The following is a 17,029-nucleotide window of genomic DNA, read 5'->3' on the forward strand; positions in this document are numbered from 1 at the left end:
AACTTTTGGGAAGAAGGTAAAACTCAAACAAAACAAAACAAAAAAAGCTCATGACAAAAGAAAACAAGTTGAGATTGTTTACAAGAGTACGGCTGCCAGCTTTAAACTTTATACGATAAGAATATGACAGAGACAGCTTATAAAATCAACTGTGTTGTCTTTATTAAAACTGTAAATCTCATTTGAATGAGTCAACATGAAACAGCACTGACAAATCGCATTACCTCCATAACGTGACAAGATTTAACTAGAAATATTATATAGTTTAGTTATTATTTCATCAATGATGATTTGATTGAATAGGTTCATAAGTGGAGTAAGTTACATACAAGATTATGAAAACAAAAATGGTTTTCTGTAGAATCTCAGCTAACGGGAACGTTTTCAGAAACGTTCTTCCCGTAACATTAACAGAACGTTTGTTCAAAGTTATGTGCTCTTTAAGAATGTTCTCAAAACGTTAGCACAAAAACAATCGTTCATTGAACGTTTTTTAAATGTTACTACTCAGAGAACATTCAAAAGTAACTCCCATAATGTCATGAAATGGAATATGTTCCCTTAAAGGAGTAGTTCTTTTTAAAATGAAAATTAGCCCATGATTTACTCTCCCTCAAGTCATCATTAGGTGTAGCATTCTTCTTTCAGACGCCTTTATTACCCCCCCGGAGCCTGTGGAGCACTTTATGATGGATAGATGCACTTTTATGAGCTTCATACTGTTGGTTGAAATTCACTGCCATTATAAAGCTTGGAAGAGCCACGATTATTTTTTTGGAAAAAGAATGTCTTATACACCTAGGATGACTTGAGGGCGAGTAAATCATGGGCTAATTGTAATTTTAAAGTGAACTACTCCTTTAATATCTTCAGTCATTTTGCTTCTCCAGTAAATGCATCTTGATTTTATACTCTTTTAACATTTGCATGGCTAAAAGAAACCCGTACATTCAGAAATAACGTTTTAATAACTTCATGGGAACGTTAGCAAATCATTCTTAGAAAATGTTTTTGTTAGCTGGGATAAATCATCAACATGAATTAAGACTGTGTCGACTTGGATAGATTCGCGTCAGACTCTTCGTACAGGCGTCTTCCGAAGCAGCTCTCGCTTTGCTTTGGGTTTCTCCGAAGCTCCCATCTTTGGCATGACTTTAGCCATGGCGTTCTGGATCCACTGGATGTACTTGGAAACCTGCGTGTAGATGCCGTACTTGCCCTTGCGTGCGCATCCCTCGCCCCAGCTCACCACGCCCGTCACGAACCACGTGTCCTTGTAGCGCGTCACATGCGGGCCGCCGCTATCGCCTTGGCACGCGTCTTTCTCCTCCTGGTCGTATCCGGCGCAGAACATGCGGTTGGTGATCCGGAACTGGCTGGACTCGATGCACGTAGCGCGGTCGACGTACGGCACCGCTAGCTTCTGGAGGACGGTGGACTGAAGCCCGCCCTCGCGCACGCGACCGAAGCCGCTAACCATGCCATTCTGCTGGAGCATTAGCACGCGCTCCGCGAAGTCGTACTCCGGGAGGCATGCGGGGATGATGTAGTCGGTGAATGTGATGGGCTTGCTGAGCTTAATGAGGGCGATGTCGTTGTGGTAGGTGTTCGGCATGAAGTTCTTGTGGATCAGAATCTCGTCTACGTCGTGCATGACCTCGCGACCCTCTTTGACCAGCGTGTCATACTCACCTGACAGAAAGACACAAACGCTAATGAAAACGCCCAAGAACTGGTCGAATGCAAATGTGTGCCTTGATTGCAATGCAAGTTAGATAAAAGCATCGGCCAAAATGCTAACATGTAAATAGGGTGTACCCTGTGACAGGCGATCTGACCAATCATAATCCGCCATTTTTGTCCGACAAAGCAGTCAGGAGAGTTAGTAGATAAACGGCGGTGGATTTGAACTTGAAAAACCGAGTGTACTGACGTCTTTCCACAGTTGAAACAACATACCTTCTGATGTTCATTCATGTTTATTTGATGCTATAAATGAACTAGAAGGAAGAGATGATCGGTTCACGAGCAGCTTTAACTGAGGTGATCTGTCACGACACATTAAAGAGCCACAAAACGGTATTTAATGTTTAAATTTCTTTAAAAATGACCAAATTTGAAAGTTGAGACTTTGTTTGATATCAAAAGTAAGCTGGTCTGTCCTGTCTGTCAGTGTGTTGTCAGTGTCCTCTCTGCTCCACGGTGTATTGTTCACTGCGTGAGAACGTGTGTGTGAGAGCGGCGTGGCTTGTCGGACATAGCAACAGTAACTTTGCTGGTGTGTTCCAAAACAATGACAAAATTGGCATTTAAGAGCATTCAATACTTACAGTCTCTCACTTTCGCTAAAATGGATCATGGATTTTTATGACATCACTGCGGACTTCAACGTCTTATTACATCTTGTGTCAAATCAAATGCTCTCTAGAATCTAAAGCTCCACCCCCCTCTGCTATAAACACCACCTGGCCGAAGCGAGCGTTGACGCGTCACCAGGGCCGGAGTGGGGCCACTTTTCAGCCCGGGAGTTTCAGGCCCAAGACCGGCCCACTTTTTCCATGGTGGAATTCCAAATTAGCACTTTTTCCAAATTGGATAAATGAAGCAACAGTTCAGCTCTTACTAATGTGTAGTTTGTATAAATACCATGGTTCAACAAATAATGTAAAGGTTAATTAATAATTCACTTAGACTTTATAAGAAGCAATTGCGACTTTATTTCACGCAATTCTGACTTTATTTCACGCAATTCTGACTTTATAACACGCAATTCTGAGAAATAAAGTCAGAATTGCGAGAAGTAAACTCGCAATTGTGAGATAAAAAGTCGCAATTATCTTTTAAAATGTTTTATTCTGTGGCGGAAACAAGCTTCCATACCTCCTGGCCTCTACCTCCCATACATCCTCCCTGACGCGTTAAGGTAGGGCCGGCCCAGCTATCGGTAGGCGCCGGCGGTGCCGCGGCCGGCGGTAGCCTACCTGAGAAAATGTTTTGGAAAAGACGGGTTATGGACCCAACCAATTCTATAGGGGGGAGGGGAGAACTCCCTCACATGGTACAACCCATGCAGAGGCTGCGCGCTGCGGTGTCAGAATGCGGAACGTGTGTAGCCTAATGTAACTAACGTGACAAATGTGAAAAAAAAAATCCTCGACCGGCCCAGAAGTGAAGCGGCCCACAGGGAATTCTCCCGATTATCCACCCCGGGCCTGCGCGTCACAGAGGAATATGGGTCAGAGATGTGTGTTCGGTTACTCAAACGCTCTAGCCTGGGTTTCCCCATGCTGCCTTGTGCGCAGTGCGATTTTATTCCCGCTGCTAGGCAGCCTGGACACCATGGACCAGATTTTCACCTCAGCGAGGGGACCAATCACAGAACGGGGAGGGAGCAGCAAGACGATGACGATGTCTATGCGACACACCGAAGCAGTTTGTTTATATCTATGGATCCAACATGGCATCAGACGTGTGCATTATTGCACAAACGGCAATAGTCGCTGAACGCCATCGTGTACACATAAATCTCTGACCCATCGTCTTCTTCCTTGTCGAATTTCTGTCGCTCTACATACGTCATCTGGTATAATTGAAACGATTGGCTATGAGCTACGTACAGGCACATTTGATTCGCAGCGCCCAATAAACGGCTCTGGGCATTCGTAAACCACGCCTCAAATACGAGAAAACGAACATGTGGTTCCCAGACCTCGTCTGACGTTAGCCAGGCTACAAACGCTCCAGTTTTATCCCGTTTTCCAACTGTATGCTGGTTAAGAATGAAATGGCTTGAGTTTATTCACATCTCTACTGTTGAATCCAGTGTATCATCAGCGCTCGATTCGCTTCCATGGTGCTGTCACATGGTCTGTGAGCTAAACTAAACGCTATTGGCTATTTGAAAAGGGGGAGAAGCCATTCAATATGTCCTGCCTTAACTTCTGTTTCAGTGGAAATTACATCAATGCATCAAACAAAGACACTTCAGTGGGACTTTAAGAACTGATCACGTAAGGTTCTTTGGGGAACCAGAAATGGTTGCGAAACCCCTCTTTATTTTTAAGAGTGAAGAAAGATTCCATGGATGTAAAAGTTCTAAATGGGACCGTTGATATAAATAAAGAACATTTATTTGAATTAATGTAATAAAACATTTAAAAAAAGGAGAAAAAACACCAAAAAACAAACAATACTGCTGTTAATTTGAAGAATATCATTCAGCTATTCTGTGCATCAAATGTGCATGAAAATATTTCAGTTTTGACACAAATGTTGAAGTTTAAGAAGTTTATAAAAGGCCGTACCTAAAACCACCCTGGTGGAGAGCGACTGGTTCATACAGTGAGCGGCCGACAGAATGAAGTGCTGGTTCAGGATGGTGCCGCCACAGAAGCCGATGTTGTCTTCATTAACGAGAAGAGCCTGAGAGAACGTCCCACGTCAGCAATAACAAACTAAAACTGGCATGTCTCCACAACCTCAATTAAATATCATGCACAAGAAGAGCCCAAGTGTGTGTGTGTGTGTGTCTGTACCTGCCACGGACATTCTCCAGGAGGACATTCCACACCGTTGACGATTCTCGCGTCTCCTGTGTATGATTTGGGTAAAACCGCCTCCTCTTTTACAATGGACTGCTCGTCGAGGCCGAACATGATCGTCTCGTTAACCGGCGGGATTGTGGCGTTTCCGGCAGTCTCCTCTTGGTTCTCAGAGTTGGAGATGTTTGGCATTAGCATGAAGATGCTTCTGGTCTTCTGGGGATGAACGACGCCGCATTTGAAAGGATCTGAAACCAAAGGGTTGTTTAACCCTCTTTCTTCCCTCGCGTCCTGCAACAAATCCTTCCCTCGCGGGTCAAAATGACCCGAAGCCCGAAAATTATACCTTTTTTTTTCGTCCAGAAAGCTTATTCTATTTTTTAAATATAAATTACTAGATTTAATCAATAAATAAATAGTAATTTAAGCACATTCCTCACATTCTTTCAACTTAAATTCAAAATAAATTTCATGCATAAACCTTTTAATTCAGCTCTAAATATCTTACATTGGGTGTCTTTGCTATGGAATCTTGTATTATAACACGCAATTGCGACTTTATTTCACGCAATTCTGACTTTATATCTCGCAATTCTGACTTTATTTCATGCAATTCTGACTTTATATCTCGCAATTCTGACTTTATTTCACGCAATTCTGACTTTATATCTCGCAATTCTGACTTTATTTCATGCAATTCTGACTTTATCTCGCAATTCTGACTTTTTAACACACAATTGCGACTTTATTTCACGCAATTCTGACTATATCTCGCAATTCTGACTTTATTTCACGCAATTCTGAGAAATAAAGTCAGAATTGCGAGATGTAAACTCGCAATTGTGAGATAAAAAGTCGCAATTATTTTAAAAATGTTTTATTCTGTGGCGGAACCAAGCTTCCATACTTTGCCGACCTCTTGTGGAAAAAAATAATATAAGATGATATTTGATGACTCTAGATGGGCTTATATCTCTATATGGAGTAAATGAGCTGTTCCTCTGGGTTCTAAAGCCAGTTTCTCTTCAGTGTGCATTCAGATACACATGTAGACATTATACAATCATTTATTGGTAAAGTTTTAGCATTTTTAGGTGTTTCTATGTGAACTGAAGCATTCCTCGCATTCCATTCATTCCTAAGGGGGGCAAATTGACTCGTGAGTGAAGGATTCGTAACTTTTTACAACCACAAAACTCCTTGAAACCATTAATTTTTTTGTGTGTATTCGTGGTTCAAATGCGACAAAAGTCCTGATGAACACTCAATTTTTTTTTTATAAAAAATAAATAAAACAATTCCGGGTCAAAATGACCCAAGGGAAGGATGAAACTGGAAGATAATCGGCGGATAAACGTCTCGCTCACATCAGAACATCATTTACCATTAGAGTGGCACGACTTCCCGTTATCGCCCAGCTCGTAGCCTTTGGCACACGAACAAATGGCGGTTTTCTCCATCACCCTGCAGAAGTGATCACAGCCTCCGTTTTGACTCTCGCAGAGCGCAGGAATCGCTGCAGAGAAACACAGTGTTCAGCGCGCCGCTGGTCTGACGGTCTGTTGTGTGATTACTGAGCATCAGGAGGCTCTTTACCGATCTCACAGTTGTAGCCCTTAAACCCTTGCTGACAGAAACACGTGTACGGCCCGATCGCATCTTTGCACTCGCCACCATTCAAACACGGCTGAGACAAACACGCGTCTCCATCTGTAGAAACACAACCGCTGGTATCAAGACTTACTTTACCATTAAAACCAAACTGAAGCGCAGGATCGTTACAGGCACTCACCGACGTACACGTGCCAGAACTCATTCTGAGAGAGAAAAGAGAAGAACAACAACACATCCGTCAGATGAAGTCAACCTTCATTTAATGCACACCAGAAGCATTCAGTGGCGTGTTGGTGTTTCATTGGCGTGTCATTCAGACTCAGTGGCGTATCACGGTCTTTACAGTCCATGTGGTTATTTTTTTAAATATGTTTAAACGATTTTCTTCAGATGGTTCAAACAGAAATCAATAGTTCAACTCTGTCATGGGGGAAATCATAGTGAAAATACTGCCATTTTAATTTTTAATAACGTTCTCAAATTACTTAGATGTTCATCTAATGTTTTTTAAATGTTACTACTTGTTTCAGAACATTCAGAGAACATTCAAAAGTAACATTCCCATAATGTTTGAAGAATGATAAAGTGAAACTTATAGAAATAACACTTCAGTAACTTAATGGGAACACTGTAAACCAGAATAAATTGGCAAAACTCAAATAATTTGAGGTAATCAGTTACATAAGTTCAGAAATTTAACGTTTAAGTAAGCAGAACTTGCAGATTTTTATTTTGTAATCATACATTTGAATTGCTTTTAACTTTAAATATTTGAGTAAGCTAATTTATACACAACTTAATTTTCATGTAATCTCAACTTAAATATTTTTAGTGGTGGAAAATGTGCTAGCTTTAACTAGCTAATAAAAAAAAGCTACCTTGCTAATTGGTGACACAATGCTTTGATAGCATTAGCACTGCATTGCACTTGATAAATGTACAGCAATTTTGAACATTTTTCATACATTATTATTATGCTTATGCTCTTCTCATCACCATGATGGTAACCCCCCCAAAAAACCATATAACAGAAACTCTTCTAAATTAGCATAACAAAAGATTAAACTCGACAAAATTTTCCGCACTTAACATTAATCTGGCACAAAAACGCATTATATAACACTTAATTTGAGCATTTACTCTCCCTTTTAAGTGTCATGGCAAAGCATGCTGGGAAATAGAAATCCCAGCCCAGTTTCAACTTTAAGTTTGTCTAAATTAAAAGAAACAAGTTCACAGAACTCAAAACAATGAAACAATTCAACTTACTTAAAATGTGTCAGTTTTGTGAACTCAAAAGAAAAAGAAAGTTCTAAATACTCATAAAAGTTCATTTGATGAAACTAATTTGTATAATTTAAGTTGGCTCTACTCAAACCAATTCATTATTTTGAGCATTAGGGTTTTACTGTGAATGTTATCAAAATGTTCCCAGAACATATTTTTATTAGCTGGGATATTAATATTAATATTTTCAATTTAATTATTTTAAGTGGCACACAGTAACTGAGTGAATTTACTTATTTTCTCAAATGATGTGAACACTGAGGGAATAGTGTCTATCAGTGTCTGCAGTGGTTGCGTGTTTTGGGCCTAAAAGTGCAAAATTGATTTCTTGGAAGATTCCAGTGAAGAATTGAACAAACAGACCGTCTTTTTAACATCCTCGAAGATTTCTCTGGCCTCCTCGTAACTGCAGCGCTCCTCAACGCACTCGCGCTCCATGTTGCCCTTCTTCATCTCCTCGAACATGGAGTTTGCGCGCCGGCGGCGGATCAGGATCTGACTAGCGTCTCGAGGGCGAAGGAAGACTGGAAAAACACATGACTTCATCATCATTATCAACACCAAAGCCTCCCTCCTCCAGAGACTGATAGCAGAGGAGTGTTGTGAAATAAACCAAAGCACAGTTAAAATCCCTCTGACATCGACTGGGCCTTAAAGAACAACAGGAACAGAGAAATCAGTCGTTCTGAAGCTTCAGTTTGTCAGATTCGAGACGACACTCACCTTCCGAGCACAGGCCGTGCACTAGAAACAAGCACAGAAATTTCCAGTAGACCCAAGACATGGTCGGTCGTCGGCGTTTAGCTCTTTCACGTTAGAGGATCGTTCAGAAAGCAGAGAGAAGGTCAATGAACTGAGCGCTGGGAGGGGGAGAGAGGAACAGAGGGAGGAGAAACTCAGTCGTTTACACACTCGACGTGTGTGAGGTTTCAGTTTAGAGATCATGAAACCAGAGAGAGCTGTAGGAATCCTCACGTTCTCCAAACAAACACAAATGAGATTGGAGAAGCGCAATAATGATTTATGGGTGTTTTAGTAATCTTGAATCAGAATAAGTTCCTCTTGCAGAATCTCTTCTCTTCTCTGATGATGTGGGCGTGGCTATAACCTGTCACTCACATGAGATCAGCCAATAGCAAACCACAACCATCCAATCAATTCCCCACAGACACAATCAAGCCCCGCCCACATTTGTTCTTGTTCCAGAAGCGTTTCATTTGGATAAATGACACAATAGAGGAGAAAAGACGAGTGTAACTTCACTTTAATGATGACTGAGACAGTATGTCTCAATAATGTCAGTGTCTGCATTTCCATGACAGATTTGCGCAATCTATTTTTTAAATGTCGATAAAAAACTATTGTGAAATGACGGCGTTTCCATTAAACGATGTTGTGCGACTGAAACTTACATTTTTTTTCGCTCATGATCAGTCATTCCAACAATTATGGTAATGGATGTTAGTAGGTTTACATATATCTGAGCCGCCACACTAGCTATTATTATTCCTGTAAAGAGTCGTAGGCGTGTTATACAAGCTTTAATGGCTAGGACAGACTCTTATACTGAGAGCGGCTCGTATGAGGAGTTTCTGTGTGTTTCTCCCTCATTTCTGCTTCATTTCTGCATTTCTTAGTGGTTTAGAATCCAGTATTCCTTTAGTCTTTTAATAAAGTTTAATAAAGAGCTGTCTCGTCTACTGTCCAAACATGCATATGAAAGTGACCTGTAAATGCACAAAAACTGTTTCCATTGCAGTTTTGTGAAATATTCCTTTTTCGAACTGCCTGAAAAACCTCCTCATGCCAGCGTAAAAACTTTTTTGCGAAATATGGGAGTTTTTGCGAAATTGACGTGTTGCCATTTTCAATTTGCATTTTGAAGGGTAATGGAAAAGCGCCTAGTGATTCATACTTAGCCTATATTTATTTATTTAGCAGATGCTTTTATCCACACAACAAGTGATTCATTTTAAGGGGTTCTGTCTGGTGATAAAACAAGTGAACAACATCCTCTTAGTCAATTGTTTGATAATCTAAAAAAGCTGGTGATTTTCAGTGTTTCATGAATTAGTTTGCAGGGATGAAGTTGGGCCTTTAATATGTGAACCTTATCTTTGTTTTATCAGACTAATATAATGTACACAAAATGCACAGGAGAGATGAGGTCTGGCCTCGCACAGGGTCACGTCTGGTGTATGATTAGACCAGAGCAACATCTGCACTAGAAAATCAATGCAGTTCCAGTTAATGACTGTCTAACCGTCCCTCGAACACGCATGAGTGACAGAAGCACACACACACAAGGCTCAGAATCACTGTTTTATTTCAAAGCTCATCTCACACTCTTACAAATAAAGGTTCCAAAAAGGGGTTCCACAGAAGAACCTTTTGGTTCCCTAAAGAACCTTTCAGCGATCAGTTCTTAAAAGAACCATTTTTTTCTTAGAGTGAAGAACATTTTAATAATCTAAAGAACCTTTTTCCACTATAAAGAACCTTTTGTGCAATGCAAAGGTTCTGTGGATGTTATGGATGATATCAACTTTAAATATGGAACTTAACTTGGTTTGATTCTCTAGCAATCCATATTAGTTAGTCCAAAACCAATAGTCCAAATTATTTTGTACATGCTTTCACTTCTGCAATAATCCGCTGAGTGTCTTTTCTAAAAAAGAGACCAACCTTAGGTCTGTATTCCAAAGCATTCATGAATTACAACCATTTAAGTTCAGATCCTAAAGGTTCTTTGGGGAACCGGAAGTGCTTCTTCAGTGGCGAAACCTTTAACCTCGGGTAAAGACAACAGGAGATCCACTGATATTATTCAACCCCTCAACGGGAGTTTTCATAACCATTCATGGTTTTATCATGGAAAGATGTACTTTTATCATGGAAAGATGCACTTTTATCATGGATAGATGCACTTTTATCATGGATAGATGCACTTTTATCATGGAAAGATGCACTTTTATGATGGACAGATGCAGTTTTATGGACTTCGAAACAGAAACCGGCCATTCACTCCCATTATAAAGCTTGGAAGAATCAGGACATTTTTTAATATAACTCTGATTGTATTCGTCTGAAAGAAGATTGTCATATACACCTAGGATGACTTGAGGGTGAGTAAATCATGGGGTAAATTTAATTTTTTGGTGAACTATCCCTTTAACAGGTCAAGAACTGATCCCTGAAAGGTTCTTTGGGGAACCGAAAATGCTTCTTCAGTGGCGAAACCTTTAACCTCGGGTAAAGACAACAGAAGATCCACTGATATTATTCAACCCCTCAACGGGAGTTTTCACAACCATTTCAATCCATTTTAAGAAGTTAGCCACTTTGGTGTAAATCCCGTAGTACCCCGGCCGATGGCAGCCTTTACCCCACGACACGACGCCCGTGAGGAATGAGGTTCCCTCGTAGCGCGTGACTAGCGGGCTTCCGTCATGTCCTCGGCAGGACTCGTGTTCGCCCACGATGTAGCCCGCGCAGAACATGTTAGCAGTGATGTTGACGCGGCTGCTTGACACACACTGATCTGTGGGCACTAGCGGGACGCTGAGCCGCTGTAGAGCGCCAGACGACGGGGCGCTCAGGCCTCGCGACGAGTGGATGTTGTGCCCGACGGTTCGCTTGCTCCATCCGCTGAGCGTGTGGAAGCGTACAGCTAAGAGCTCGTCCTGTGATAGCTGTGCCGTGGGCAAGCATACGGGCACGGCGTACGCTGAGAGCTTGAGTTCTTCATGAAGCTTCAGGAGGGCCAGGTCACTATCCAGTGAGACGGGGTCGTAACTCTGGTGGATAACCACAGCAGAAACATCATACGCCTCCTCTGGGCCGTCCATCACATCCAGGTCATGATCACCTGAGGACAAACAACTGCTGTAGACAAAACTGGAACGCAGCTGAATAATGACACTATGGACGTTATTCACAGCAGCGCCATCTTTGATTTTTAACGGGAATGAAAGCGAGGCTGTGAGGTATAGACATACATCTCTTCAGTGGATTATTTTATTATTTAAAGGTGCAGTGTGTACATTTTAGTGGCATCTAGTGGTGAGGTTGCGAATTGCAACCAACAGAAGTTACGGTGGCCGACAGGGAAAGATGTCGCCAGTTAAGCTGTGCTTTAGGCGTATGTTCGTTTGGCCGGAAGCTAGAATTTTACTTTGTAACGTGTTAAATATGAATATTTTTCTTACACAAACTCATCATTTTGCTTCAGAAGGCCTTTATTATCCCACAGGAGCCGTTTGGAGTTCGTTTATGATGAATAGATGCACGTTTTTGTGCATCAATCTGATGGTTGCAATCCACTGCCATTATAAAGCTTGGGAGAGCCAGGATATTTTTTAATAATAATAATAATAATGAATTTTCATTACTACTCCATTAAGCAGCGGGTTACGGTGTTGTATGGGAAACACACCCCTGTACTGTATAAAAACCATCAATCCACACTTCAGACACCTGTGATAACCTTCAGTCGCTTCAGGTCCTTCTGATGAACGCAGTGAGCCGCGGTTACGACCCAGCCGTCGTCCAGAAGAGCGCCTCCACACACACTCTCTCCGTTATAATCTATCAGCGCCTGGAGACACAGAACACACTCATCATCTGATCACTTCTTCTCGTAACACGGTGACGAGCACATTTACTGTTACCTGCCAGGGACAGTGACCCCTGGGACAGTGGATTCCCCCCGCAAGCTGTTTTTGAGAATGATCTGCGTTTGTCGTCTGAAGCGGAATCTTTCCACATGGATATTTAACTAAAACAAATCACAGTTTAAATAGAAAATTTAAACAGGTTCTCCTGCAACAGGTTCACAAGCATCCAAAATCAAAAAACTTTAATTCCCTCATAATCTCCACTGCAGCGTCAGCTCTTTTCTCTCAGTGTCTGAAACGCTCAATCAAGGATTCAGTCTCTCTAAGCCCCGCCTCTCTGAGAGCTGCTCGGTCAGAGCTGATTGGTCAGAAAGTAAACGCTCATTATCATATCTGAATCTCAGCTCTTGATCACAGTGATACGAACAGTAACGATGGCGTGGGTTTTACCGTATCGATCTCAGAAAACAGCGTCTTCTCGACATGAGCAACACGAGCCAAACTCTTCCAGTCTCAGATACACTACAGTGTTTGAGGGCGGAGCTAAGAGACGCTGCTCAGCCAATCAACACCAGAGGCTGCAATTATGCAAATTAGCTACAAACCTACAGGTTCAGTGAGACTGAATTACTGACGACTCATTTCAGTTCAGAATCACTTATTTATTTTGGGAGTCAACTTAATTGATCTTTGCAGAGCTTTTACATTCACTATGTCTTGCTTAGTTGGGGACATTTAATTTAATATTCAACAATATTACTGATCTCCTGCACTGACACCATTATATGAGAACTGAGCTGAGATGGACGATGACATCACGGTTTACTCCAGAGCGGCTATATATATAAATTAACTAAATTAATAACTTTTTTACAACAGAAATGAACCATCACTGAACTTGCTTAAGCTGGACTGTGATGCTATTTTCTTCTGGAAACAAACTCTGTTGCATTATTTTCCTGTTATCTCTGTAAAGCTGCTTTGAAACACTCTGTGTTGTAAAAAGCGCTATCTAAATAAAGGAGACTTGAGTTGTCTACATGAAAGGTCATATTCAAAAAAGCATTATGGGGCACTTTAAATAAGTTTAGTTTGGAGTTTTAAAGTGTTATAAGCCTTGTGTACTTTGAGATTTGAAGTTTATAGGTCTTTATTTTTATATTCTTCCCACCTTGAGCAACACAAGACGTCCCGTCAGCCCCCAGTGTGTATCCCGTGGCACAGCGACACGAGCGCCTGGGTCCCGAAGCCTCGCAGAACTGCTCACAGCCTCCGTTCACATGAAGACACTTCAGCGTCTCCTCAAACCCTGCCCGGGGAAACATCTATGAGCTTTCAGAAGAACACGCTGCTGGTTATTTTCACGTTCACGCACCTTTCTCACAGTACTTCCCCTCGAACCCCTCCAGACACAGGCAGTAGTAGGTGCTCGCCAGATAAACACATGTGCCGTTGTTCTTGCACGGATTGGTCAAGCACGGCTCCTTAGCTTAGATAGATGATTACATGTATAAATCAAGCAAATGTTAAAAAAAGGTTGGTTTATAGTAATGAATAGGAAAACACCAGTATTTCGGGTGGGAATTCAATGCATCTTGAAGACTTGGACTGAGCTGAAACATGGAAGCTTGTTTCCACCACAGAATAAAAAATCCAATCTTTTTTCTCAGAATTGCGTGTTATAAACATGCAATTAAGACTTTTTCTCAGAATTGTATGTTTATATCTTGCAATTCTGACTTCATAACACACATTTGGGAGATATAAAGTCACAATTGCGTGTTATAAAGTAAAAATTGTGAGATATAAACATGGAATTCTGACTAAAAAAGTCAGTCTTTTTTACCCTTAGAATTAGACTTTATAACTCGCAATTGTGAGTTTACTTACAATTCCTACTTTATAACTCGCAATTGTGAGTTTATATCTTACAATTCCTACTTTATAACACGCAATTGCGACTTTATATCACGCAATTGATTGTTATAAAGTCAGATTTGCGAGATATAAACATGCAATTCTGAGAAATAAAGTCAGAATTGCGTGTTTATAAATTATGAGATAAAAAGTCGCAATTATCTTTTAAAATGTTTTACATTTTTGGCCGAAACAAGCTTGCATATAAACAAACACCTTTTGAACAAACAGACTTCAGGTCAATAAATACTGTGTTTTTTTTTTTTTTTTTTTGTCAGAGCAGCAGTCCATGTAATGACCAATAATGAAATCAGTTATATGATTACAATACTGTGTCCAGTGATCACATCTGTACTAATCAGGCATGAAAACAGGTCAGGGGTAAAAAAGGTGAGAAGGATGCGGCATATATAGCCCCCCCCCCCCCCCCCCAAAAAAAAAACAACAACAAAAACAACAACATGTAAGCTGCATTGGCATTGTAGTAGGCTACCAGTGTTTCTCACGGGATTTTTGGATCACTGTGATGAGTGGACCTCTGCCACTCTAGGGGGGTTCGGGGGCATGCTCCCCCGTACGAATTTTTTTTGCTTTTTAATGTGAAATTCATCAATCTGGTGCAAATTAAACAAAGAAAATTTCAAAACTCTTTTAGTTACAGTGTCTGTCTACATTACTACTACAATAATAGTTATAATATTAATCCCATGATAGTAATAGCCATATAGCCTATTGTAAAACAAATGCACTGAAAAATAAAGGAAACTTACATAATTAGTTTTGTACTAATTTCTATACTTGAAAGAGTATATTTCTATACTTCACATTAAAGATGTGATTGGGCTAGCCCAGTGTCAATCAAGAAAAAAACCAATGGGCCGCTGATCTACGTAGGCCTATTTCATCGGGTCTCAGAGAAAAAAAACTATTTACTACTACTATTTATCACGCATTAAAAATGCCCCAAACCAGTCGTCTGTATGATAATCTGAAACAAGGACTGGTGAGCCGTTGTCCTGCTTCACTTCACAGATGCTGAGTGAAAGGAGAATTATAGAATGAAAGGATATTCATTTATATGACACTTTATTAATCAGGAGAACAGCTTGTTCAGCGCGTCATACGTCGTCCTTTCAGTTTCGGTTTTCAATCGATCAAGTTTTTTCACGTTCTCTCGATAAACCACCCCTTTCAATCCGATCGAAATAATTTGTAATAGAGCTGACACTTTGAGTTTTTAACGGGTTATGTTAAAGCCCTACTTGTTATTAATGTTTTTATGAAATATCTCTAGTGAATGCATTATCATATCACCGTATTATTTACCGCCATGCAACTGCGAGCCACAAATTAAAGCTTGGCGAGCCGCATGAGGCTCGCGAGCCGCGCAATGAATACTTGTTCCTGCTCGCTCAGCGCTCACGGCGCCCGCGCCCGCTCGCGATATTATCTCGCCCACTTCTATGTCAAAATAAAAAATAATGACATTGGCAACATCGCTGTCTGTATCTGACAGGACAGTTAACATTGTAAGCTAACTTACCTCAGGGTTGCTTTCCGACGTGCGGTTCTTTGTTCGGTAGTGTGTCCAGTTGTCAGACTCGCGGTGTAAAAGACTTTGAAAACATTTCTGCCCTAACGTTACTCTGACTCGTATTGGCTGTCATGTTTCGGCATTCGGAATGATGATTGTTTTTTAAAGCTGCGAAGTTTATGGTAACTTTATAGGGGATAAATGCTGGCCTCGACCTCGAACACCCCCTACAAATCACGTAGGTGACCCTTTTAGGTTTTAAAACGGCGAATTTCGCCGAAAGGTGAGTAGTTTTCATGCCTGACTAATAATAAGTACAATGTCAGAAAGATACTCTCAGTGAAAAGCACTTATTTATAGGCAAATAATTGACTATATTTTTTGAGGAAACTATGGTGTGCCATGTTTATTTTTTGTGGGCAGCGGTGTCACATTACTCACCAGAGTAACTCAACCAAAACTGTTTCTGCAAAAGAGAAACAAAACGAATTCGCAAACTTACTTAAATTAAAATAATATACCAGATGAGTAATAATATTGCGCATGAATATCTGAGTGAGTACCGTCTTCGTGTCGTCCTCGAACACCTCGCGCGCCTCCTCGTAATCGCAGATTTCTTCGATGCACTCGCGCTCGAGATTCCCGCGCTTCATCTCCTCTAGGAAAGAGTTCGCGCGCCTCACGCGCTGCAACACAGAACTGGCGCCATCTTTGTCAAGAAAGACTGGAAACAACGAGAAACAGAGGTAGAACATAAGTATGCGCTAAGTTATTTAACAGGCGGTCTATGTTATATATCGATACACGAGCGACACGAACACTCCCGATAGACCACTGGGCGCCCGCGAGTCACTTTCTTTGATTATAAAGAGTTATTTTAGTTCGTGTCGCTCGCAATTCTTACCACCGATGGATCCGTGAAATATCAGGACACACAGCAACACAACAGCACAAGTGTTCATGTTCACCTCCGGACACACGCGTGGTCAATGTTTCCTCAGAATCCTGATGGAGAGACTGAAATTAGCCGATCGACCGGGAGCAAAGGGCTTCTGACTGTGTGAGATTCACTCAGACACACTGATAATGAGTTAAGTAATCAAACCCATTATTAGACCAGGCTATGATTTTAAAGTCACCATGTAATCAAAATGCACAAGTTTATGGAATACTGCGGCTTTATTCTAAATGATTTATCGGTGCACATTATTATTATCGTGTTAAATTGATGTTCCTGGTAATCTTGAATCAGAATCAGTTCCTCTTGCAGCATCTCTTCGCTTCTCTGATGACGAGGGCGGGGCTATAACATGTCACTCAAATGAGATCAGCCAATAGCAAACCACAACCATCCAAACAATTCCCCACGGACACAATCAAGCCCCGCCCACATTTGTTCTTGTTCCTGAAGAGTTTCACTCGGATATACGACACAATAGAGGAACTTTATGCTCACTCACACAGAGTATTCTGAAACAGTACTAACCGTATAATGTGAGAAACCACTCATTAGCCAGTGT

General features: G+C 41.1%; 3 protein-coding genes across 8 annotated transcripts in view; all 3 read right to left on the reverse strand.

The window, feature by feature from the left end:
• The window catches only part of prozb (protein Z, vitamin K-dependent plasma glycoprotein b), a 9,942-nt gene extending 9,926 nt beyond the window's left edge, over nt 1-16 (reverse strand). The window contains exon 1 of the mRNA XM_079864049.1: nt 1-16. This exon is cut by the window's left edge and continues 505 nt beyond it. The gene's annotated coding sequence lies outside the window, so the exon portion shown is untranslated.
• A 121-nt stretch (nt 17-137) lies between these two features.
• f10 (coagulation factor X) lies at nt 138-9,318 on the reverse strand. Of its 3 annotated transcripts, none has more exons than XR_013820341.1 (9): nt 8,166-9,318; nt 7,806-7,966; nt 6,334-6,358; nt 6,138-6,251; nt 5,926-6,057; nt 4,536-4,789; nt 4,305-4,422; nt 662-1,692; nt 138-503 (listed from the first exon to the last, which is right to left on the reverse strand). XR_013820341.1 is itself a non-coding variant. In XM_079864036.1 (8 exons), the coding sequence occupies exons 1-8, from the start codon at nt 8,224-8,226 to the stop codon at nt 1,073-1,075; spliced, it is 1,485 nt and encodes a 494-aa protein (XP_079720162.1). In that variant the 5' UTR covers nt 8,227-9,318; the 3' UTR covers nt 138-1,072. The 3 variants fall into 3 exon arrangements, 1 of the variants encoding a protein (XP_079720162.1); XR_013820342.1 differs by having other exon boundaries at nt 138-608; nt 857-1,692; nt 8,166-8,522; XM_079864036.1 differs by having other exon boundaries at nt 138-1,692.
• A 216-nt stretch (nt 9,319-9,534) lies between these two features.
• On the reverse strand, nt 9,535-16,791 carry f7i (coagulation factor VIIi). Of its 4 annotated transcripts, none has more exons than XM_079864040.1 (8): nt 16,414-16,788; nt 16,073-16,233; nt 15,951-15,975; nt 13,443-13,547; nt 13,230-13,367; nt 12,113-12,219; nt 11,919-12,039; nt 9,535-11,310 (listed from the first exon to the last, which is right to left on the reverse strand). In XM_079864040.1, the coding sequence occupies exons 1-8, from the start codon at nt 16,469-16,471 to the stop codon at nt 10,685-10,687; spliced, it is 1,341 nt and encodes a 446-aa protein (XP_079720166.1). In that variant the 5' UTR covers nt 16,472-16,788; the 3' UTR covers nt 9,535-10,684. The 4 variants fall into 4 exon arrangements, with proteins under 4 accessions (XP_079720166.1, XP_079720165.1, XP_079720168.1 ...); XM_079864039.1 differs by having other exon boundaries at nt 13,434-13,547; nt 16,414-16,787; XM_079864041.1 differs by having other exon boundaries at nt 9,536-11,310; nt 13,434-13,547; nt 16,478-16,791.
• Between the last annotated feature and the right edge of the window lie 238 nt (nt 16,792-17,029).

The sequence above is a fragment of the Squalius cephalus genome (assembly GCF_949319135.1).
Source record: "Squalius cephalus genome assembly, chromosome: 2".
Taxonomy (NCBI): domain Eukaryota; kingdom Metazoa; phylum Chordata; class Actinopteri; order Cypriniformes; family Leuciscidae; genus Squalius; species Squalius cephalus.

Bases quoted from the DNA above. Each gene is read 5' to 3' on its own strand.
- f7i (XM_079864039.1), bottom strand. From the start codon at position 16,471: ATGAACACTTGTGCTGTTGTGTTGCTGTGTGTCCTGATATTTCACGGA. The intron at 16,234-16,413 runs GTAAGAATTGCG...CGTTGTTTCCAG, and splicing joins ATTTCACGGATCCATCGGTG to TCTTTCTTGACAAAGATGGC. The intron at 13,368-13,433 runs GTGCGTGAACGT...TTCCCCGGGCAG, and splicing joins GGGGAAGTACTGTGAGAAAG to GGTTTGAGGAGACGCTGAAG.
- f10 (XM_079864036.1), bottom strand. From the start codon at position 8,226: ATGTCTTGGGTCTACTGGAAATTTCTGTGCTTGTTTCTAGTGCACGGC. The intron at 6,058-6,137 runs GTAAAGAGCCTC...GTTTCTCTGCAG, and splicing joins GGGCTACAACTGTGAGATCG to CGATTCCTGCGCTCTGCGAG. The intron at 1,693-4,304 runs GTACGGCCTTTT...TCTTTCTGTCAG, and splicing joins CTCCACCAGGGTGGTTTTAG to GTGAGTATGACACGCTGGTC.